The following is a 24,406-nucleotide window of genomic DNA, read 5'->3' as shown; positions in this document are numbered from 1 at the left end:
ATACACAAGAATAATACATAACTAGAACAAAACCACGCAACTGATATTTAACTGATTTTATTTAAATCGAATTTGGACTCCTGAGCCCTCACCACTACAAAAGAGCAAAACATGGCCATAATGCTTGAAAAGAAAATTGCACAAGCACTTGGGGCACTTCTGGCTCCTTTTGTGTGAGAGGAATTGTTCATCCTTTCAGCTCTTCCCACACGCTCTACATTGATCTGCATGTGAGAATTCCCTCACATCATCAGGCCTTTGACTGAGTCATGTTCAATGTTTCTGCATAGATACCAGCTGACTCAGGTCTCAATTTTAACTATGTGGAGGATCCCAATTCTCTCAAATAATGCAATTTGATTATTTTTTTGATATTTCCCTTTTGGGCTTAGGGAAGCAGCATCTGTTAAATGTCTTAACATCCCTGTGAGAGCTATGAATAACTGGGGGAATAATGACAGTTGGGGAATAGGAAGCTCATTTCTAAAAAATAAAATAAAATGAATGTATATACCACGGATTTCAAATTCCATGTGTCACGTGGCCATCATGTGACATATTGCAACAGTTTCCCTATTCCCAGAGCTGGGGTGGGCGTGTCCTCCATGTAACACAACCAGCCCGAGATCCGCCAGTTTGACATTTCTATATACTGTATATATAGATACATTCAAAAATGTATAAATTATAATTATGACTCATGCACATTGTTTCTTTTTACATTACTAAAAACCCTTTTCAGAGTTCAGTCTGTAAATTTGAAATGCATTCATAGAACCCATTAAATCAATAATTAGCATAGATTCTCATCCAAATGTATCTTTGTTTTGGGGTTTCCCAGTCTATGAATCATGTTATGGGAAATAAGACTATGTGGTGTGCTGAAGCCCTTTTCACACTCCATGCATTTACCGTATTTTTCGGAGTATAAGAAGCACCTCCCCCCCCCAAAAAAGAGGGTGAAAATCTGGTGCGTCTTATACTCCGAAAAATATGGTATATGGTTTCTCCCCTTTGTGGATCCTTTGATGGGATGTAAGTTTACTGCTTGTTCTGAAGTTCTTTCCACACTCCATGCATTTATATGGCTTCTCCCCTGTGTGGATCCTTTGATGGGTGATAAGGTGAATGTTTTGGCTAAAGTCCTTTCCACACTCCATGCATTTATGTGGCTTCTCCCCTGTGTGGATCCTTTGATGGGTAATAAGGTGAATGTTTTGGCTAAAGTCCTTTCCACACTCCATGCATTTATGTGGCTTCTCCCCTGTGTGGATCCTTTGATGGGATATAAGTTCATAGCTTGTTCTGAAACCCTTTCCACACTCCATACATTTATATGGCTTCTCCCCTGTGTGCATCCTTTTATGGAATGTAAGTTGACTAGCTGTTCTGAAGCCCTTTTCACACTCCATGCATTTAAATGGCTTCTCACCTGTGTGGATCCTTTGATGGGATGTAAGTTCACTGCTTCTTCTGAAGCCTTTTCCACACTCCATGCATTTATATGGCTTCTCCTCTGTGTGAATCCTTTGATGGGATGTAAGTTCACTGCTTGTTTTGAAGCTCTTTCCACACTCCATGCATTTATATGGCTTCTCCCCTGTGTGGATCCTTTGATGGGATGTAAGTTCATTGCTTGTTCTGAAGCCCTTTCCACACTCCATGCAGTTATATGGCTTCTCCCCTGTGTGGATCCTTTGATGGTATGTAAGTTTAATGCTTGTTCTGAAGCCCTTTCCACACTCCATGCATTTATGTGGCTTCTCCTCTGTGTGGATCCTTTGATGTGATGTAAGTTCATTGCTTGTTCTGAAGCCCTTTCCACACTCCATGCATTTATATGGCTTCTCCCCTGTGTGCATCCTTTGATGGGATGTAAGTTTACTGCTTGTTCTGAAGCCTTTTCCACACTTCATGCATTTATGTGACTTCTCTACTGTGTGCATCCTTTGATGGGATGTAAGTTCATTGCTTCTTCTGAAGCCCTTTCCACACTCCATGCATTTATATGACTTCTCCCCTGTGTGCATTCTTTGATGGGATGTAAGTTCATTGCTTATTCTGAAGCTCTTTCCACACTCCATGCATTTATATGGCTTCTCCCCTGTGTGGATCCTTTGATGGTATGTAAGTTTACTCCTTGTTCTGAAGCCTTTTCCACACTCCATGCATTTATGTGGCTTCTCCCCTGTGTGGATCCTTCGGTGGTATGTAAGTTTACTGCTTATTCTGAAGCCTTTTCCACACTCCATGCATTTATGTGGCTTCTCCCCTGTGTGGATCCTTTGATGGCATGTAAGTTTACTGCTTGTTTTGAAGCCTTTTCCACACTCCATGCATTTATGTGGCTTCTCCCCTGTGTGGATCCTTTGATGGCATGTAAGTTCACTGCTTCTTCTGAAGCCCTTTCCACACTCCATGCATTTATGTGGCTTCTCCCCTGTGTGGATCCTTTGATGGGTAATAAGGTAACTTTTTTTGATAAAGCCCTTTCCACACTCCATGCATTTATATGGCTTCTCCATTGTGGATGTCCTTTTATTAACAGTCTTGTTTCCATTGTCATTGCGTTTATTTGTCTTTTCTCCCATGTGAAAACTTTTCTGTGACTCAAGAGACCCATTTTCTTGAGAAGGTGTGAACATCCAACTGTATTTTAACCCCCTTTTCCCCCCCATATTGGCTCCTCCTTTGGCGTGTGATGGACAGGGTCCATTTACATCTAATGTCTCTTTGAAAATTTTTACATCTTTCTCAATATATTTCTTCTTTAGTTTTTCTTGTTGATCAATAAAGTCCTGCATCTGAACAACAATTGAAGGAGATGACCTTTCCTTATTCCAGTTATTTGACAGGTTTCTCTCCTGCCTTTGGAATTCTGTTTGAATGGCAGGTTTCTCCATTACATCTCCTTTTCTGAACACTTTTATTGGTTCTGCAGAGTCTTTATTATAATTCTCATTCTCACCTTCAAAGGGAAAGATAAATGAAAGTGGGAGAAAGGTTAGGAAAAAAGATCACTGTCAGAAGTCAAATTAATTGCCTTCTGGTATTGTGCCAAATTCTAATATATACTCCATATTTGCATCTTAATAATGGCATGGTATAGAAATGATAACATCTCTATTGATGAGGCATAAAACCTTGGAAAAGACATTAAGTCAAACAACCAAAATGGCAACTCTTAATAGGACTGATATGGAAGCATCTGGGCCAAAATAGTTGAAATCTGTGTGATGAAATTTGGCATTACCTCAAATAAAGGAATTATTTTGTCATAAAATGTTTATATAGAAATATAAATTAGATAGGATATATCTAAGCAAAATGCTATTGATCTATTTCCTTCCTATGAGTACTAAAAAAACACAACTTTCCCTTCTCCCTCTGAAGATATCAATTTACAAATGTTTTCGTAAGACCTAGCTAATGGCATCTAATTACAAAATGTCTTCCTGAACTCTCTGAGGGAGAGTAGGAAACCCTTACCAAGAGAGGCCACATTCTTATAATTCTCCAGCATGACTTCCCAATGCAGAGCTTTTTGGTGGGGATCCAGCTGAGACCACTCCTCCTCGGAGAAATAAACAGCCACTTCCTCAAAGGGCAGAAGAACCTCCTGAAAGGGGAAAAAATACAGAACAGACCAAGGAAGAACTGCAGGATCTTTCCTGTTTTTTAGAAATTTCCAAAACAAAGCTATGCACTAAGGTAAGTGGCTATGCTTAGTAAGGATCTGTGGTTTAAATGACAAAATTGACAGAACAAAAAGCATTTGACTAAAGAAAGATTTTAGGCAGGTTTTATCAACCTGAATGATTATGTAGGACTTTCAGTGCCATTCAGGTTAAATAAGTCTTGTTTTCTTCTGGACCAACTGGTCTACCAAACAGGCAGCCAGCCCTCATCAAAATACTCTTCATTCTGGATCTATTAATCCATCCATCCACAATCAAAAGGTCCTCAGTGACTTGAGAGAATCAACTGGCAGGTGGGCCTCGGAAAACTCACCAATCAGTGACACTAACCCTTCCTTGGATAGTGTCCCTGATTGATGAGTTTTCCAAGGCCCACCTACCAGTTGATTCTCTCAAGACACTGAAGGCCTTTAAACCCTTTAAAGAAGGAAATGTGTCTGTAGGGGAAGGGATTCTTTGTAGTATTTGTAGTACTTTCCCATGATGAAACCAATGTGAATGTTGTTCTCCCCGCCGTAGACCTTGATGTATCCTATGGCTGCTATTGCCTTCATTGTGGCGATAGGCAAGATGGGGACGTACTTTTGCTGGATGGGTTCTCTTTGGAGAAAACTCAGGAAGGCATGCCACATTTGCCATTCTTACTTCCGTTGGTGGAGCTGTTTGTCACTGGACCACTTGAAACATAGGTAGCTTCGCTGGTCTTCTCTAACAAGGAATAAGTGCCGTCGAAGTGATGTCCCGGTGCCTGGAGGCCGTACGGGTCTGGATGGGAAGTAACAGACTCAAGCTCAACCCCTCCAAGACGGAGTGGCTGTGGTTACCGGCGCCCCGGTTCAACCAGTGGGTTCCATCACTGGCCATCGGGGGCGAACAGCTGGCCCCCGTGGAGCGGGCACACAATTTGGGCATCCTCCTGGATGCCCGGCTGTCAATGGATGACCATGTGACGGCTGTGGCAAGGGGGGCGTTCCACCAGGTGCGCCTGGTGCGCCAATTGCGTCCCCTATTGGACCGGAACGCCCTTCACACAGTCACCCATGCGCTAGTGACGTCCCGACTGGACTATTGTAATGCTCTCTGCATGGGGCTTCCCTTGAGATGCACCCGAAGGCTGCAGTTGGTCCAGAATGCGGCCGCGCGGGCAATTATGGGAGGTACTAGGTACTCTCATGTAACACCTCTCCTGCGCGGGCTGCACTGGCTACCTGTGGCTTTTCGGGTGTGTTTCAAGGTGTTGACTAGCATCTTTAAAGCGCTCCATGGCACAGGACCTAGGTATTTGCGGGATCGCATCCTGCCCCATACATCCCTGCGGCCGATTCGCTCTCACAGGGAGGGACTCCTCCGGGTGCCGTCCACTAGGCAGTGCCAGCGGGCGACGCCCAGGAGTAGGGCCTTCTCTGTGATGGGCCCGACCCTCTGGAATGACCTCCCCCCCGATATTAGAATAACCACCGATCTCCGCTCCTTCCGCAAGAAACTTAAGACCCACCTGTTCAACTTAGCTGGCCTGGCCTAACCGTAGTTTTAATCCTTCTAGCCTGTATTTTAAATTTTTAGGGGTAGGTTTTTAGGTTGTTTTTAATTTTTATCAAACTGTACAGCCTAGTATTTAATTTGATTTTAGGGGTATCTAAGAGTATTTAATTTTGTATATTGTTTTTTATTGTGTTGTCTGTACACCGCCCCGAGTCCCTTCGGGGAGAGGGGGCGGTCTATAAATTTAATAAATATAATATAATATAATATATAAGTAGAACATCTGCTGGATGTTGTCCAGGATGGCTATGGCTTCCTTTCTGAAGTGATGGAGAATGCTGAGCAGACTGTTTGTGAGGTCAGGCCCCGTGAGCTATGTTCCCTCTAAGGTGCGCGGCTGCACGGCCGCGCACGTGGCAAGAAAACACCGCGCAGCACTTTTCAACTGCTGCGCAGTGATTTCTATTGCCACAGGCTCCGGGAACTGGGGAGGTCCTTTGCAAGCAGCTAGAACTGGCCGCCCACAAAGGACCTCCCTGGACTTCTTTTGATGAGCATGGGGCGACTGAGGGTAGTTGTAAAGCCCCCGCCGCCACCGGAATAACTGCTGCCACCTCCTCCTCCTCTAACAGCACTGCCGGATTTGCCTCCCGGCACTGCGGCTGAGGTGAAGCCGGCAAAGCTCCAGCTGGCATCCCCGCGCGTGGCAGCGGCGCCTCCCTCTCCGCTTGGAGCACCTGAGCTGAGCTCCGCATTATCCCTGCCCCCTCCTCCTCCGCTGTGCTTTTGAGGAGCCATGAGGCTGCAGGAGCCAGTAGGGAGGCGGGGGGGGGAGCAGGGGAAAAAAATGCCTCATGGCTCCTCAAAAGGACGGAGGAGGAGGAGGAGGAGGGGGCAGGAGTAACGCGGGGCTGAGTTCACGTGCTCCGAGAGGAGGGGGAGGCGCCGCTGCCACGCGCGAGGATGCCGGCTGGAGCTTTGCCGGCTTCACCTCAGCCGCAGCGCCGAGCAGCAAATGTGGTGCTGCTGTTGGAGGAGGAGGAGGAGGAGGAGGCAGCTATTATTCTGGTGGCGGCAGGGGCTCGTCGGCATCTTCAGCAGCAGCACTGCCCCCTGTGAAAAAAACCGAAGATGGAGCAGATCCACGCAGATGACGTCGCCACAACATGACTGGAGATGGAATTCTGGGAGTTGAAGTCCACAAGTCTTCAAGCTGTCAGGTTTGAAGACCACTGCGTTTTTTTTTCTAAAGGGTTAGTGGTGCCAGGATCTTGAAACTTGACAGCTTTAAGACTTGCACATTTCAATGCCAGAGTTCCTGAGCCAACATGACTGGAGGAGGAATTCTGGGAGTTGAAGTCCACAAGTCTTCAAGCTGTCAGGTTTGAAGACCCCTTGGGGTTTTTTTCCCTAAAGGGTTAGGGATGCAAGGATCTTGTAACTTGACAGCTTTAAGACTTGCGTGCTTCAAATGCCAGAGTTTCTGACCCAACATTTTGGTTGCTAAGCAAGAGCGTTAAGTGATACTATATAACACTTTTAATTAAGCGGGTACCTTGAATAAACATAACTTTGAGTTTCAAATAATACTGATTTCGTTGTTGTCTTAGGTGACACCTGTGAAAAAAATTCAGGTGCTGCTCAGGCATGAAAATGTGCCGCTCAAACACTATACTTTTCTGCTCACACTGAAAAATAATTAGAGGGAACATTGCCCGTGAGCAGAACTTTGTTGAGAGAGAGACCTTGGAATTGTGCGCTGGCATCAAAGACTACCCATCAAAGATCTGACCTGGCTTCTGTGGATGGTACACCCCAAAGGATGGCAGGTCCCAGCATTCCTCATCAATTCTCAGAGGTGGAGCAAGTTCTGCGTGTCCGTTCTGGACCATCTTGTCTGGGAACTCCAATTCTTGGTGGCCTCCTGTTGGAATTCTTTGACCATGAGCCTCAGCAATTCTTTGTTCTCTATCGACAAGGTCAAGTCGTTGTCTTCTTTGCTGGTCTGGAACACTGTTGCTCCTAAAACTGGCTTGAGTGTCGAAGTCGAGAAGTGTTCTTCACACAGTCCCGAGTGGGATGTTGTCCCATTACTAAGAATGGAGGTTGCAAAGACGTTTGTCTGGGTTGGGACCTGATCGGCACATAGCATCCCAAAGATGCCCCTTCCAAGTTCTGTTTCGAGGGTGAATGGGGAGCCCCTTGGGTCTTTGACCCCTTCTTGAGTGGTGAAAGCGTTAGTGGTTCTGCTTCTGGCAAGAGCAGGATTTCGGCTTTGGGATCTAGAGCAGGAAGGTGATTACTCATGTGCTTTAGGTGAGGTGTGGTGCTTGCTACCTCTGGTGTCGCAATGTGTTTGCGAAGACTGTCAACTTTCCTCCCCACCGTCCACTGGGACCCAGTGTGCGTTGATGTCATGAAATGTGTTTCTTCACTTTGGATGTTGATGAAACTGTCAAGTGCTGAACTGGCTGATGTGCTGTAGCTTTGCACATCTACTATTTCAGGCATCTTTCCGTCTGTGCTCGAGTCACTTTGAAGGTCTGACAAGAGTTCCTTCACCTCCACATTGAGGCTTTGAATCACAGCTACTTGTGTGACTGCCTGCTGATGATCTTTCACTGTTGCCGATGGACTACCCTGATCACCTTGTGTTTCTTGGTTTGTCAGGGTAGGCTCTCCAATTCTAAGGGAGGGGTTGAGTGATACAGAGTGTATAATGTTAGCTGCCTCACTAGTTTGTCGTTCCGACACTTGAGATTCTCCTCCTTGTTCCTGTTGTACCACGTGTTGGCTGTTTACATAGGCTTTGACACGCGTGTCTGGGTTTTCCACTTCTAACTTCCTAAGACTGGAGTTGAAGGAGGCTCTGTCAGCATTGACCTTTAGAGCTTCGGCCCATATTAGTCTTTTTTTCGCTTCCCACTTGCATTGAAGATATTCCAGTTGAGCCTGAACTTTGGCACTCTCTGTTTCCGCAGCTGTCTTCTCTGCCTGAGCTTTGGCTTCTGCAGCTGCCTTCTTTGCTTCCATGGTTGCCAACTTTTCCTTCAGCAGCTGCTCTTCCCTTGCAGTCTCTAGATCCACCTCGGCCATCTCAGCTTCTATTCGTGCTTCTGCGGCTGTGGATATCCGTGACCCTTGGCTGTAGTGGGGAGATTGTTGTGAGACACTGCAAGTTGCCTTTGGTCGGAAAGATGAGGCCTTTTTGGAGACGTAGGAGGAGGTTGCGTGTGACTGCTGAAATGTTGCATGCAAACAATGAGATACTTTGAAGTCGGCCTTTTTGTCCGGTGCAGTCGACTTCTTCAGATAGGTTTGGATAAGGTCTTTGCTGCATTGAAATTTCTCGTTACATTCTTTGTTTAACGTCTGAATGTGCAGCATCTCCTTCTGAAGTTCTTCATCATCATTTAGTTGTGACTGGATGTCGTTGAGGGTGTTTCCATACACTATCCACCGTGCGTAGAATACGTCCATATCCTCGTCCAATAAACGGAGGTGCATGGGGATTAGATCTACTTTGGGTTGGTCACTGAGATGCTGTAACTCCTTCCAGTGTCTCTCATGCCTTCGATAGGCCTCGTCCCATTCCTCCAAGAGGTTTGCCTGCAGAATCTGCATAGGCTTTCTATGCTGTCTTAGGTCATAGGCTATCTGACACATTTCTGCCTTTTCTGATAGTTGGACATCCAATTCTGAGCTTTGGATGACCAATTCTGAGTCTATGGTGGGTTCAGGCATGGGGTTCGGAATGTTTGACCCTTCTGCCATTGCTAGAAAGATTCTACGACTAGGACTAGCTCAGAAAATTTATTAAATGTGTTATGAACTCTTTGTGTTCAATTCCCCTTTTGGCCACTAGGGTGCGTTGTAAGACTTTAAAGATGCAGGTGCAATTCACTTGGTGGCCACTAGGGTGTTTTGCGAGCCTTTGGCGATGTAGGCGCAGTTCCCCTGCCAGCCACTAGGATGTGTTGCTAACGTTGGCTTAAGATACTGGACTGCTGTTCTAGAGTAGCCACTAGAGGGCGCTGCTTGTGTCTATTGTTTGGAGTGACTGGCAATGACATTTTCCCTACTGAGGTTTGCCCAGCTGTCTCATCAATGTTGGAATTCCTAAGGGTCTGGACCCAGCCTCGGAACCCCTCTTGGACCTGGCTGGCTTAATACCTCCTAATCTAACGGTTTATGCCTTTTCCCACATCATAAACAATAACAAATCAGCAAGAACATAACTTGCACTCACTTTTTATTTATTCAGCTGGTTTACTCTGGCCTTTGCAAACCCTAAGTCAGTGATGGCAAACCTATGGCACACGCACCACAGGTGGCACGCAGAGCCATTTGTCATTTGTCACCTGAGTTTACCTTTTTAAAAGCCATTTTTTCCCCACCAGAGGCTTTATAGGAGCCTGGGGAGGGCGAAAAGAGCCTCCCCCGCCCCCCCGGAGGCCCTCCTGAGGCTTCAGGGACCGTCCAGAGGCTTCCCTGAAGCCTTCGGAACACTTAAAATGACGCTCCGAGCAAACCGGAAGTAACTTCCGGTTTGCTCGGAGGGTCGTTTTAAGCGTTCCGAAGGCTTCAGGGACCGTCCGGAGGCTTCCTTGATGCCTTCGGAGCGCTTAAAACGACCCTCCGAGCAAACCAGAAGTCACTTCCGGTTTGCTTGGAGGGTGGTTTTAAGTGTTCCGAAGGCTTCAGGGATCGTCCGGAGGCTTCCCTGATGCCTTCGGAGCGCTCAAAGCGATGCTCCGAGCAAACCGGAAGTGACTTCCGGTTTGCTTGGAGGGTGGTTTTAAGCGTTCCGAAGGCTTCAGGGAAGCCTCTGGACAGTCCCTGAAGCCTCCGGAGGGCCTCCGGGGGGCGGGGGAGGCTCTTTTCACCCTCCCCGGGCTCCTATAAAGCCTCTGGAGCCTGGGGAGGGCGAAAAAAGCATGTAAAAATGGGGGGGTCGCGCGTTGTGCGCGCATGCACACTGGGGGGTGTTCGCGCATTGCATTATGGGTGCGGCACACCCGCACATGACCCCCCTGCGCTCCCCCCACTTGTGGCACGCGAGCCAAAAAAGGTTCGCCATCGCTGCCCTAAGTAATTTGGAATCATTATTGCCTCCCATTGCTAGGACAACTCATTAATAAAGTTCAAAGGATTTGGGAGGTCGGCTCTGGGCTACTGACCTCTTTCTTACTCAAATTTTGTTTCCATGGAGATCTTTCCATGAGGCATTTACTACCTGCAAGATTTCTCTTCTTTGTTAGGTTGGAAAGAAAGGGGGGTTGCTTTATCATGCGATTCCTGGGTTCCTTTTAACACATTTTCTTAATCACAACAAGTCCTTTCATTTCAGGAGAAATAAACAGCTTTTCTCACTGCAAGCTGGATGCCTCTTCAGCTGCTTCTCAGTTAAAATGCAGAGGAGGTTGTTATACATTTCTCAGCGTCTTTTCTGCCTGGAAGGAGCTCGAATTACTACCTCTTACTGAAAGAGGAGGTGGGGTGGAGTCATTCAGTGCCTTTTACTTGAGAGGATGATTAGAAATATAAACATGCAAAGACTTTTCTCTTCGGGGGAATAGAAAATTACCCAAGACTTCTTACTTGAGGGGAATAAACTTCAAAGCCTTTTCACTCCAAGGAGGTTAAAGGATTTTCATAGGCTTTTGCCCGAGGGAAACAAATCTTTTTTTTTTTTTTTGTAAAGAAATTTTATTGGTTTTACAAAAAATTTCAGGAAAGAGGATAATGGATAAAGTTACAAATTTTGACAGCTACATTATGCAGGAAATGGCACTCCCCCCAATTCTCATAATTTTCACTTATTAATACATTAAGTATTCATTACTTAACAATATTTTGACAGCATATTTTAACCTTATATCTTCAAATAATTTCAATCTATTTTATATCAAATTAAAAAAACTCTCTATATTAGCAATTGCATTATTTTTCTAATTCACTTTTGTGATCTACGTTTTCTCAATGATGCCTCTTCTCCCCTCTCCAGCAAGGCTCCGGCCCCTCCCGTGTCCTGCGTATCCCGTGTGGTATCATCAGTTTTGTCTAGGAGCACTTTGTTTTTTTCCATGAAGGCCTCCGCCTCCATGGTTGTATTAATTCTAACTCTAGGGCCCTCCCAGAATATCAGCATACCTTCTGGCAGAAGCCATCTAAACCAAACCTGGTATAATTTCTTCGCTAAAAGTGAATATTTTTTTCTTTTATCTCTAACTTTCTTTGGGATTTGTTTCAGGATGGCTATCTCTCTATCCTTGTATTTTAACACTTGCCCCCTTTGTGCACTCAGAATCTCATCTCTTGTAGTCTTTCTAAGAAGTTTAATATGAACCTCCCTTGGAACATTGTGTGTTCTAGCATAAGCGGAATTGACTCTATAGACCAGGTCGATATCCCATCCCAGCTGTTGTCTGTCTTTTTTGATATATTCAGCCAATAACTTTGTCATAATTTCCCTCAAATCTTCATTATCAGCCTCAATTACATTTTGAAATCTAAGGAAAAAAGACATTCTTTCAAACTCCATTTTTATCTGATGGTTCTCAAGTTCTTGATTTCCTCTCTGGACCCCCCTCACCTCCCCCCTCATCTTGGCCGTCCCCTCCAAGTCTCTGTGAATTTTGAACCGTTCGATTTTGGTTCTCTCTGAGCTGTTCGTTCATTTCTTTCAGTTGATTTTTCAAGTCCTCCTGCCCCTTTAAGAGTTGTTGAAACATCTGTTGGGTTAAGTCCAGCTCCAGGGGCTTAGGCTGGAGCAAAGATGTTAGTGTCTGTTGTCCACTGGGGCTGGACGTTGAAGATGCTGGGGCAGAACCAGCAAAACCCGGTTTCCCCGGTGGTGGTCTTTTTGGTGGCATTGTAGTAAGAAGAGCTCAGAAGTGGCTGTGTCAATACAGGGGAGAAACAGTTGTAAAGGTGGATAGCCGAGAGAGATCATGAGGCAGGCAGTCCAGACAAATAAAGACCTTTTCTAAAGTCTAAATCCAGGCAATAAAATCCATTGTTCCAAGTCCAGGATAAAGTGTAACAAGAGATATCTCTGAGTGTCACGGAGACAAAGACAAAATGCCAGCAGTTTCTGTGGGTGGAGTCAAATTTCAAAGTACCTGAAGACAACGGAAGTGTGCCATCTTGCCTTGCCAGCTCCGGGATCAGAAGGCAACAAACCAAAAGTTTTCACAAAAGTCAAATCATCACCCCAGCGTATTTTGAGCCGTTCTGTTTTGATTTTCTCTGAGCTGTTTGTTCATTTCTTTTAATTGGTTCTTTAATTCCTCCTGCCCCTTTAAGATCTTTTGTAGCATCTGTTGGGTTAGATCCTCCTCCAGGGGCTTAGGTTGTAACAGGTATGTTAGTGTCTGTTGCCCGCTGGGGCTGGATGTTGAGGATGTGGTGGCAGAACCCGCATAGCCTGGTTTCCCAGGTGGTGGTCTTTTCGGTGCCATTTGGTTAAAGAAAGCTCAGAGATGTCTGTGTCAATACAATAAAAAGGCAGCTGTAAAGGTGGATAGCCAAGAGAGATCACGAGGCAGGCAGTCCAGACAAATAGAGACCTTTTCTATAGTTCAAATCCAAATAATAAAATCCATTGTTCCAAGTCCAAGGTATTGTATATCAAGAAATATCTCTAAGTGTCACGGAGACAAAGACAAAATGCCAGCAGTTTCTGTGGGTGGAGTCAAATTCCAAAGTACAAGAAGACAACGGAAGTGTGCCATCTTGCCTTGCCAGCACTGGGATCAGAAGGCACCAAACCAAAAGTTTTTAAAAGTTTTCACAAAAGTCAAATCATCACCTCAGTTCCACAATTGCAGCAAAGTATTCAACTGCTGTTTGCTATGAGTGTGATTTCATTCCAGAGCTCTCTCCCCTTCTCCGGGGTAAAGAGCAATTCAAAGCCGCTTGTCCAAGGGAGGGGGGAAATCCCCCTCCCTCCAGTCACACTTCCCAGGAGCAGATTGAACGTTTTAAAAAGCTGGCAATCCTTTTTTTTTTTAGGAAACAAATCTTTATAGACTTCTTGATGAAGGGAAATATAAATATACACAGACTTTTTACTGTTCTGACCCAGTGATGTAGATTGGCCGGGGCAGCAGCTTAACTCCACGCTTCGGACATTCTTTCAGACCAAGTTTATTATCAGGCATTCTTAATAGCAAAACTTACAGTTCAGTGTTAAGATACTATGATCTGTCCCATCACGTAGCGTAAAAAGTCTGTGGTTTCCTATATGCCTCGATGAGCAGAGATGAAGAGGGGACACACGTTCTGCCCCATCCCAGTTAACAAAGGGCTATTCAGAGTGACCAGTAATAAATCACTTTTCCCGGGCAGAATACCCACTGCCCAATCAGGGGACACAAATGTGGTCACATGTTGTGTATGGAACTACATTTGCCACAAGGCAGTTAAGGTGGCTGCATTTCCCATGAGGTAGTTTCTTAAAGGATACAGTTCTTAATTCCTACATTAGCTATATACTGTTGGGACAGCACATGTCTGACTTCCTCTACTTTCTTACCACCTGTTTGATTGCAGATTGTATGGCACTCACTATTAAATGGTTGATTTTGCTTGACAGCAAGGTTGATATTCTTACCCACACAAAAATATATGTTATATGCACTATATTAATCTATTAATTTTAGATTTATGGGAACAGAAATGTTCTGTATCAATCAATTCTCTGTCCCCATTGTTTAGTTTAAATGTTTATTCAGAGAATCTGTGAATTTAATGCCAAGTAATCCATTTATTTGATGGATGCAAACCATCTCTTTTGTACAGTTTTTCATAGGACAAGCTGCAGACATCATGACTAACATAAAGAATTCTGTAAAACATTATTTATTGAAAAGTTGGGAGAATAATTAGCGAAAGGAGTTTTTAGTTTTTAAAGTGCTGGTCTTAACAAAAATCCTAAAAAGAATCTCCAACCAAAAGAAAAGGGGAAAATGGCAGAAGATAGTACTGGTAGTCCTCAACTTACAACAGTTTTTAGTGATTTACAATGACAAAAATGAGTTATGCCCATTTTTCACACCTACGACTGTTCCAGCATCCCCATGGCCACATGATCAAACTGACTCATATTTATGACAGTTGCAGGGTCCCTGGGTCAGGTGATCACCTTTTGTGAACCTCTTAGAAGTCATTAGGGAAGCCACTTAACAACCATACTTCTAACTTCAGTGGTTCACTTAACACCTGTGGCAAGAAAGGTCGTAAAATGGGGCAAAGTTCACTTAACAAATGTATTAACAACAAAAATTTTGGCCTCAATTGTGGTCCTAAGTCAAGGACTACCTCTAATATGTACAACGGCTGATTTCCTGTGGGAAAAAATAGAAATCTAGTAAATCAAAGTTCTTCTCATACCTGAGTTGGAAATTCAATCACGGTTTCCGCTCCCCCTAAACAAAGAGTCCACTTTCTTCTATTCTTCCCTGTGAAAGAAACAAAATTTCAAAAGGCATAATTAATAAAATGGGAGGAAGTATGCTATAGAGGAGAGGACACAGAAAGAAGATGAGAAATTTAGGATTGATCAAAGGAGTAGAAAGACCTTATATTACCTCCTGAGGTGTCCTGAATTGGATCTTCCTGAGGGATCCCCCTGGAAGACAGTTCTTGAGGGAGATTTGACAGATGCCTCTTTGTCTCAGAATCTCTGATCTCCATTGCGAAGGACTTGAAATAGGATGCAGGAAAAAAGAATGAATGGACATTACACATCATGAAGTGGTGTGTATCTCTACTTAAACACTTGATAAACTGCCAAAGTTTTTTCAAATCTCAAAGGAATTTCAAATACATGTTTGAAATGTAAATATAAAAAAGGAACTTTTTACCAACTCTGCTGGACTTGTGATAAAGCAAAGAAATACTGGGGTAAGATTTATATTTTACTGCAGAAGATTCTCAAAGTGGGCATGAAAATCAAACCAGAGACTTTTCTTTTAGGTTTAATAGACAAAGAGATGGAAAAACAATCTCGAACTTTGCTGTTATGTATGTTGAGAGCAGCAAGGAGGACGGATGTTTTAATAGCCACAATGGAAAAGTCGTTGGGAAAACTGATGGAAGAGATGGAAAAATTAACTGCTTTAGTTAAAGAAAAGACCAAGCCAACTTGCTTCCACTTTGGAACCACTGCTGGGTTTTGTTCTTGAGATTGAAAAAAATTAAACTTCAATCGGGTTTTTCTGATTACATAAGTTGTTGTTATATAGAATTTGCTAGTACATATTAAGTATGTAAATGTAAAACATTGAACCTGTAATGTTACCATTTTATTTGACTGTGCTAAAAAGATTCAGATTTTCAATGATTTTCCTTTTTCCCCTTTACCCTACTCTTCTTTCCCTTCCCTTCCCCCCTTTCCTACTATTTTCATTTTCTTCATTTTATATCTTAATAAACCTACAAAAAATTGATACAGAAATTTGAACATATTGTTTATTATATTCAGGCCCAAGAAAAAGTCCTCTCACCTGCAACTCAACCTGCTCCTTCTTCTCCTCCTCCGCCTGGCTCAGGAGGAAGCCTTCCACCAGGGCCACCGCCTGGGAGCTGGTCTCTGCTCCACACTCCCGCACCCAGCTCTCCATCTGCAGGGGCAGAAGGGCCAGGAACTGCTCCAGAACAACCAGGTCCAGCATCTGCGCTTTTGTGTGCTTTTCTGGTCCCAACCATCGACTACAAAAGTAGTGGAGTTGACTACAAAGTCCTCGGGGACCCTCATCCTCCTGATATTGGGCGTTCCTGAGATTCAAAGCCTGAACTTCTGAAATGATGGCTCCTTCTTCCAGCATCGTCTCCCCCGTTCTTGCCCAGATCTCCCCACAGATTACAGACTGGGCACCAGAAGGGCCTTTTCCAGTTCCCCCACTTGCTAAAGGAAGGCCAGCCATTCTCTCTCTGTCCTGTAACACAATTCCAAATGGGTGTAATGAAACCAGTGTATCTCCAAATGCTTTTTCATTCCTAGCAATGTTCATTTAGTCATGGGAATACCAGAACAAGCCATTAAGCCCTCTTTGCCAAAGGGATCATTTCTTCTCCTCATGAAGATCAACAAATGGCCTCCATTTTGCAATTTTCTTATAGAAGAAAAAAATAAATCTAAGGTAGTAGATTCTACCATTTATCGACACTCATCCCCATAGAAGGAAGCATTTTTCTGTTCTGTAAAGTGGTGACTTCCAGCAAGAAGATTCAGTGCATATGACATTTTGGATAATTTAAATTTCTTTTTACTCAAAGGGAAAGACTTGCATTTTAAAAATATAGCTCCCTTTAAGCAGGGTTCACACAACATACAACATTCAAAAACCCAGAAAAAGTTCACAAAGCATGAAAATTCAGTTCACAAAAAATGAGGTGCCAATCCTTTGACCCTGCTCCATTTCTCTTTCTTCCTTCACACAGGTGGGCAGGGTCACACAATGTGTCCTAAGCACAAACAGGTCAATCAAATCCAGGGGTTCAGTTCCTATGAAATATAAAGGATTAAATGCACACAGCTTAACACGATGACGTGGTTCACTACCTTCCTCAAACAAACTGAGTTGCAAGAGGCTCCAAGCCGAGTTTAGCGTCATCCAGCACAGAGTGAGAATGTAGGGATCACCTTTTGCATCTCTTCCTTTCAAAGTTGTTTTTGCTTCCTGCTTGAGTTTTGCCATACGAGCTCCCCCTCTCCCCTATCCAGGAGCTATTCCCACGAAATGGGGCGCTAAGGACGATCCCTTTCCTTTCTGGGATCTGGAATCCTTCCTGGGGGCAGCATGCATCTTCTGGAGCTCTGCTTTGCTACGATCATGGAAAAGGGCGGCAGAGAAACATGGGATCTGGGCGTCTCCCACTCCTAAGATTGACTTGGTAGATATATATGCACACGCACAGTCACTCTCTCTCACACACACACACACACACCCTTACCTTTGCCACCTCTTTCCTTCAAGACTTCCTTGCAGCCTTTTTAACGGCCTGCGAAGCTTAAAGGGTTAAAGAAAGAGAGTCTAGCATCCTAGAAAGGCAAGACGTAGTGAGGTCACTGCCTTCCCCACCTGCAGCAGCGGCTCAACGCTGAAGCGCATGCTGTTCCTTTCTCTTTGCAGAGGGAGCCCCGGATGGATTTTCTATGCATGGAAGAAGGTGTTCATGGAAAAAGGAGAGATGGTGCATTTGCCATGGGGGGCCAGGATGGGCTCCTTGATCGGGAAGCTTTTGGCAATGTTATACATTAGTAAAGAGCTTTGTATTTAAAGTCCTGGTATTGGGGGATAAATTTCTTAACAAGAATCTCATTTAATTCTGTTGCTGAGGAAGAAAGGAATAAATCAACTGAAACAAGAATGAAAAACGAAAGGTGACTTTACAATGTACCCCACCGTGACTTTCCGAAGGAAAGGGACAGAGGTGGGTTTCAGGTAATACGGTACGCGCATACCCGTTGAAAGAATTTTGCGTCCGTTCCCGTATAGGGTATGTTAGATCTGGGCAACGAGAGACAGACTGCGGACACGAAGTAACTCAACAGCTCATTTTATTAGTAGTAGTAGTGATCCAGCTTAACCTGTGGTCGGAGGGTTCCCCTTTTATAGGGATGAGGCACGCCCATTGACCAATCAGATGAATACCTGTTTCCCGCTGTAGGAGCGGACCTGAGGGAAGACTTATCTCGATATATGCTAATATCTAACACCCCTCCCCTCCTAGATGGGACGTTGCGGTAGGTGACATAGTCCTTTAGGTAGGTGGGTGTTTGTCTTGCTCGGGAGGAACGTCGGAGTTCAGGTTGCGTTGAAGTACTTGCAGGACTGGTTTCCTGTTGGTTTGAAGTGGTTGCAGGATCGGGTGCTTTTTCTGTTTCTGGAGGTCTTGCGTTTTCGATGCTCTTTTCCCTGGTATCTTGTTCGGCTGCGATGACGGGGGGTTGCTCAGCGGCTGTGATGACGGGGGGTTGCTCAGCTGCGTGCGTGATGTCCTGTCCCCCGCTTAGCTCGCCGGTGTCGTCGTTTCCTGGGATGAAGTTTCCCTGCGGTTGTCTTTCTGTGGACAGGAAACTTTCGCCCTCATCCCGTAAGTTGGATTGTGCTAGGCGACCTCGAAGCTGATCGATGTGCCTTCTCCAATTCCGCCCATCTTCAAGCTCTAACAAATACGATCGAGGGCCCATGATGCCAATGACCCTCGCCGGTATCCACAATGTCCCCCCTGTGTAATTTTGAGCATAAACAGTGTCTCCTTCTCTAAAAGATTCCCAACCCTGCTAAAAATGTTTCGAACTGCATGGCCGTGAATTGGGGCCCGTTGTCCGATACTAACAGATCTGGTAGACCATGGGTGGCGAAAAGCCGCCTAAGAACCTTTATAACTGCCTCTGCCGTGGTTGATGTCATTAGGACTACATCTAACCATTTAGAATAAGCATCTACAACTATGAGGAAGGTTTGACCCTGGAATGGTCCTGCAAAATCAATATGAATGCGTGACCAGGGTGCCTTGGGTTTCTCCCATTCTGTGGCGGGCGCTTCCGGGGGTGCTGGTCTCGACTCCTGGCATGGGTCGCAAGTGGCCACCCACTCCTCTATTTCTTTGTCCATATTGGGCCACCACACATAACTTCTCGCTAACGCTTTCATTCTCACGATCCCCGGATGACCCATATGTAAAGCATTCAATACCTTTTTTCGTAGAGCAAAAGGAATAACAACTCGATCCCCCCACAACAAACATCCCTGTAACACGGAGAGTTCGTCCCGTTTAGACCAAAACATTTTGAATTCCGGGCCCACATTTCCCTTCGGCCACCCCCTCCATACCCAAGTTTGCACTTGTTTTATTAAATTGTCCTTCGAGGAGAACCTTGCGACATCGTAAGAAGAAACCGGTCCCGAATCCAAACAGTCAATGAGCAATACCGGTACTTCTGGAGTGGGGTCTGGCAAAATGTCTGGTAATGGGCAACGGCTGAGCGCATCTGCGTGCCCTAGAGTGGAGCCCGGTCGATGAATTAACTTGTAAGAGTACGCAGCCAGGAAAACAGTCCACCTGGTCATACGTGGAGAAAGGGAGACCGGAGTGGGGCGATTTCCCGCCAAAAGTCCTAACAGCGGTTTGTGATCAGTAATGAGTTCAAAATCGCGGCCGTAGAGGTATTCATGGAAACGTTTCACACCTGCAACGGCAGCCAATGCTTCTCTGTCCATTTGGCTGTAGTTCCTTTCGGCCGATGAAAGAGTTCTGGAGTAGAAAGCAATGGGTGCTTCTTTCCCGTCGGGCATCCTGTGGCTGAGGACTGCTCCAACCCCGAAAGGCGATGCGTCGCAGGTCAATACCAGCGGGAGGGTTTGACTGTATTGCACAAGTAGTGAGTCAGTGGTGAGCAGGCGCTTTACCCCGGCGAATGCTGCAGCTTCGGCTCGTCCCCATCTCCATGGTGCGTTCCTCTGGAGTAGACGGTGTAGTGGCTCAGCAACGGTCGCCTTCTGTCTCAGAAAAACGCTGTAGAAATTAAGTAGTCCGAGGAAGGCCTGCAACTCGGTTTGATTTCGTGGTGTGGGGGCGTCCTGGATTGCCTTAATTTTCTTTTCAGTGGGGTGAATTCCCTGACCATCAATTCTATAACCCAGGAATTCTACACTAGGCACGTTAATTTGGCATTTTTCTTTTTTAAGGCGGAGGCCCTTCTCTCTGATTCTGGCCAAAACAGATCTGACTCTTTTGTTTAGTTGCTCCTCGTTTGCAGCGGACACCAAGATATCGTCAAAATATGGGACGACTCCCGGTATCCCTTGCAACAGTCGTTCCATGACGCTCTGGAACAATCCTGGAGCAATACTTACGCCGAATTGTAGCCGGTTGCATTTAAACGCTCCTCTGTGCGTCACTATAGTCTGGGCCTCCGCTGTGGCGCTATCTACTGGCAGTTGCTGGTAAGCTTGTGCCATATCTAACTTAGCGAAAACCTTTCCTGGCCCCAATGAGTGCAATAGGTGCTGTACTACGGGCACCGGATATGCGCTCTGTTGTAGCGCGACATTAATTGTGCATTTATAGTCTGCGCACAAGCGGACTGATCCGTCTGACTTAACTGGGGTCACGATAGGTGTCTCCCAACGCGCGTGATCTACCGGCTCAAGGATTCCTTGTTCCACTAACTTATCTATCTCTTTATCTATTTTTGGGCGGAGTGCAAAAGGCACTCGTCTCGGTTTAAGTCGGATTGGCGCCACATTTGGATCTAAATTGAACGATATTGGTTTGCCCACATACTTACCAAGACCGGAGCTGAACACATCCTCGAACTCCTTAAAGATCTTTTCAGCGCTGCTGTTTCTCACGGCGTTGATTCCGGTGACTTCTAATCCCAGGGCTTCAAACCAATCAAGCCCCAGGAGGTTCTGCAATGGCGCGCTGGAGATGGTCACGGGCAGCTGGGCTTCGATGTCCTTAAACTGGATGTGGAATGTGCCTTGGCCCACGATGGGGACTTGGTTCCCCTGGTAGTCTCGTAGCAGGACGTCAGGAGCGCGCAGTTGGCTCTTTCTGAGGCCGGGAATGGCCTGTTTCATGGATGCCCATGAAATGATCGTCAGGGTTGATCCTGTGTCAACCTCCAGCTCGCAGGGTGAGCCCTCCAAGAGGACTGTGACTTTCAGCCTTTTGGGCCGCTTAGGGCGGACCTGATGTATCGTGGTGAGATACGTTCGCAACTCCTCTCTCTGGGTCAACTCTATCTCATCGTCTATATCCTGAAAATACTCTCGTTGAGCGTCTTGGTAGAACGCTCTTTCGGCTCTCTGTGTGAATTCTCTCTGGGGATACGCTCGCTCACTTTCTTGTGAGTAATCTCTCTGGGAATACGCTCGTTCAGCTCTTTGGGGAGTTTCTCTCTGGGTAAACACTTGTGGATTTCTCTCTGGGCGCCCTTTTTGATTTCGCCAAGCCCCTGGGTTGGGCTTCTGTTGGCGGTACATGGGTGGCTGCCGTGAGGCAGGGACTCCGCTCCGGCACACTCGTGCGATGTGCCCAAGTTTGTTGCAGTGCGAACAAACAACGTTCCTGAACCTGCAAGTAGACCTGGGGTGATTCCCTCCGCAGCTTGCGCAGGGCGGCAAGCGGGATCCGGGTTTCCCCCCAGGCCTCCAGTGACTGCTCTGCATTAGGTGACTGTCCTCGAACTCGGGATCCACGTAGTCGGGGCTTGCGTCTTCGTAGTGGACTCTGGTTTGTCTCGGTGCCGGCTGGGTTTCGTTGACCCTTCTTTGTATGGTCACTGCTGATTTCTCCGCTGATTCCGACGCTCTTGCTTTGTTCAATGCTGACTGTAGGGTTAGATTCGGGTTGGCTAACAGTTTCTTTTGCAACGAAATGTCTCTTACCCCACAGATGAATTGCTCTAAGATATGCTCTTCCAAATCCCTGTATTCACAGTGGGCTGCTATTCTTCGTAGAGCTGCAACAAATTGGTTAATGGATTCTCCCGCCATTTGAGTCCTCGTGTTGAATTCTTTGCGGCTGACATGGCGGGACGGTTTTGGCGCGTAATGTGTTTCCAAGGCTTGTTTCAGCGTCGCCCACGGTACTGCTTGTATTGGAGTAGGCGCGGTGAGGTCTCTGGCCGTATTGAAGACTTCCTTTCCGCAGTAGCCGAGGAAGATATTTTTCTTTCTTGCATCGGTGATCCCCGTGTACTCATTTGCTTCGAGGAAACACTCGAAGCGAATCATGAAGGCTTCCCATTCGTCGGTTGCTGGGTCGAAAGGAGCGGGGGGAGCATGCATCGCCATTTTCTCAGTTTGAATTTGCCGCGCTGCGGTGATCTGAGATGGCTGCCGGAATTTCTGCCGAATTCCTGGGCTGGATCAAATCCGGAGATTCTTGAAGTGCGCTCTTCGTCCTATCTGTCTCTCAATCCCATCCTCGTCGCCAATGTTAGATCTGGGCAACGAGAGACAGACTGCGGACACGAAGTAACTCAACAGCTCATTTTATTAGTAGTAGTAGTGATCCAGCTTAACCTGTGGTCGGAGGGTTCCCCTTTTATAGGGATGAGGCACGCCCATTGACCAATCAGATGAATACCTGTTTCCCGCTGTAGGAGCGGACCTGAGGGAAGACTTATCTCGATATATGCTAATATCTAACAGGGTAGAGAAACGAAAAGAAGGGAGAGCTTCTGTTGGGGACTGCTTTTTCTCCCTCTCTAACGCATGGATTTCTCCCCACCCCCATTGGAAGCCAGACGGCTGTCAAAGAGAAGAAAGCGTGCGCCACGTGGGCTTCTTCCAAAAGCCGAATCCTCCCCTCCTGTTCCTCCTTTGGCTGTTGGAAGAGGGAGGAAAGGCAGTCCCTAGCAGAAGCTCAGCCTTCTCTTCGCTCTAACGCTTGGATTCCCCCCTCCAATTGGAAACCAGGTGGCTGTCAAAGAGAAGGAGGTGCGCTCCACGTGGGCTTCTTCCAGCAACCAAAGGAGGAAAAGGAAGGGAGGATTCAGCTGTTGGAAGAAGCCCAGGCAGTGCCCACTTTCTTCTCTTTGGAAATGCTCCCGCTACTTCCTGGAGGCTGGAGTTCCCTTTATCATTGACAAAGTCCAGTGACACGAAGAACCTCTACTCCAGCCATTAACTGGCATGTTTGGCAGGGACTTTGGGGATCTGGCATAATGAATACAAGCGCTTTCATGCTTTCTCCATGAGCATGGCGGTTTCTTTGGAAGAAAATGGTGTCTTATGCCTGTGAGGGGGGAATTCATAGGTATGTTTGTCTTGCAAATGGACTGGGACAGCTACCTTGGTACATCTCATCCCAAGGATGGGTGGTGTTGCTGGGGAAGCGTCCCTCCCAGTCCCTCTCTTAGGCCATGTTCAGAAAAGAGTGCCACTAGAGATCCCACTGTTAGTGATCCTGGGGAGAGGCACAGCAGTTGGGATAGGGGCGGGTGGCCTAGCTCACTCTACAGTGCAGTTTAAGCAGCTGCCAGAGGAGTTCCAACATAGCCTAGGTCAGACCATCCGAACTTTAGTCAAAGTGCAAGGCCAGACAGACTCCTTGGCAGCAGTAGTCATGCAAAATCGATGGGGGCTGGACCTCCTGACAACTGAGAAAGTGGTTTGTGTTTGGTTTTAGGAGAAGAATGCTGTTTCTGTAATAAATCAGGAATGGTCAGAGAAGCTGCAAAGGACCTACAAGACAGAACATCCCAAATTGGACTGATCTTATTACGGACAGATCAGTGGTTTTCATGGGTCAGACAGCTGATGTTCCTGTTGCTGTGTGGGGTAGCAGAAATAGCCTTCATCCCCTGTGTGATCGCTCTACTCAGAGATCTGGTTTTGAGGTCAATAAAGCAAATAAGGATTGAAAAAGAATTGATAGTCTCAGGAGGACCTTTGGGAAGTAGGCCCTCCCAAGGTCCTCGGGAGGGGAATGAAGGATCAGATGATGGAAGTATGCACAGATGAGGCCCTGGGGATCCGAGGAGATGGAACCCAGGTGTGGATGGAATGAACATGAGAGTGAGGAATATGAATTCTGATAAAACATTTTGTGTTGTCTTCATTTCTTTGCCTTGACAATTAAGAGCTTTGCTCATTTCCTGTCTCTCTCACTGAAGAGGGAGGGGGGAAGCGGGGGAGCTGTCTCAGAAAAAAACTGTTTTTTATTCTGCTCTGCAATAGGAAGGAGGGGGTGGCTGCACATTAACAACGAGACAAAAGTTAGTTCCTTAAAACCACTAGCCAGGATGTTAGGAACAAGAATAGCTGCTTATATGAAAAAAAGGCCAAACCCACATAGCTGGCACACTTTGCAAGAACATTAGAAGCGTAAGGGTTTGGGGGGGCTGAAATCCAAATAACCAATCAAAATTATCTGTTATGCATGCATTATTAGGGGAGGGCAAAGGGTTGAACACGACCATTCCTTGACTATAAAAACTGCTGTAAGATTCTACTCTGGGCCCTTGGTTAGCTTTTCAAACTGGGGTCCTTATATCTTGGTACCAAAATGAAAATATGATTCTATATCACACCTTGTGTCCAGTGACTTATCGGCTTCGACACCAAGCAAGAGCTCAGATTTAGGGATAACACTGGATAGCATTTCTACAAGCAGTTTCAAAGCAAATGCAAACAAACTTTATCTTTGCAAAGAACTGTACTTACAAATACAATACGGTAGTTTGCAAAGTACAGTAC

The 24,406-nt window shown here is 45.9% G+C and overlaps 1 protein-coding gene across 1 annotated transcript in view; it reads right to left on the bottom strand.

The window, feature by feature from the left end:
* Positions 1 to 41: 41 nt before the first annotated feature.
* The window catches only part of LOC309383787 (zinc finger protein 287-like), a 96,186-nt gene continuing 71,821 nt past the window's right edge, over positions 42 to 24,406 (bottom strand). Inside the window, exons 2-4 of the mRNA XM_081936685.1 lie at positions 14,577 to 14,644; positions 3,490 to 3,619; positions 42 to 2,968 (exon numbers count right to left, since the gene is read on the bottom strand). Coding sequence (XP_081792811.1) covers positions 978 to 2,968; positions 3,490 to 3,619; positions 14,577 to 14,644 — 2,189 coding nt within the window. The 3' untranslated portion in view covers positions 42 to 977. The remainder of the gene's footprint in view (positions 2,969 to 3,489; positions 3,620 to 14,576; positions 14,645 to 24,406) is intronic.

Source organism: Natrix helvetica, assembly GCF_964273705.1.
Source record: "Natrix helvetica genome assembly, chromosome: 1".
Classification (NCBI taxonomy): Eukaryota; Metazoa; Chordata; class Lepidosauria; order Squamata; family Natricidae; genus Natrix; species Natrix helvetica.
The sequence above is the reverse complement of the archived record's forward strand: the minus strand, read 5'-3'. Positions and strand labels throughout refer to the sequence as shown.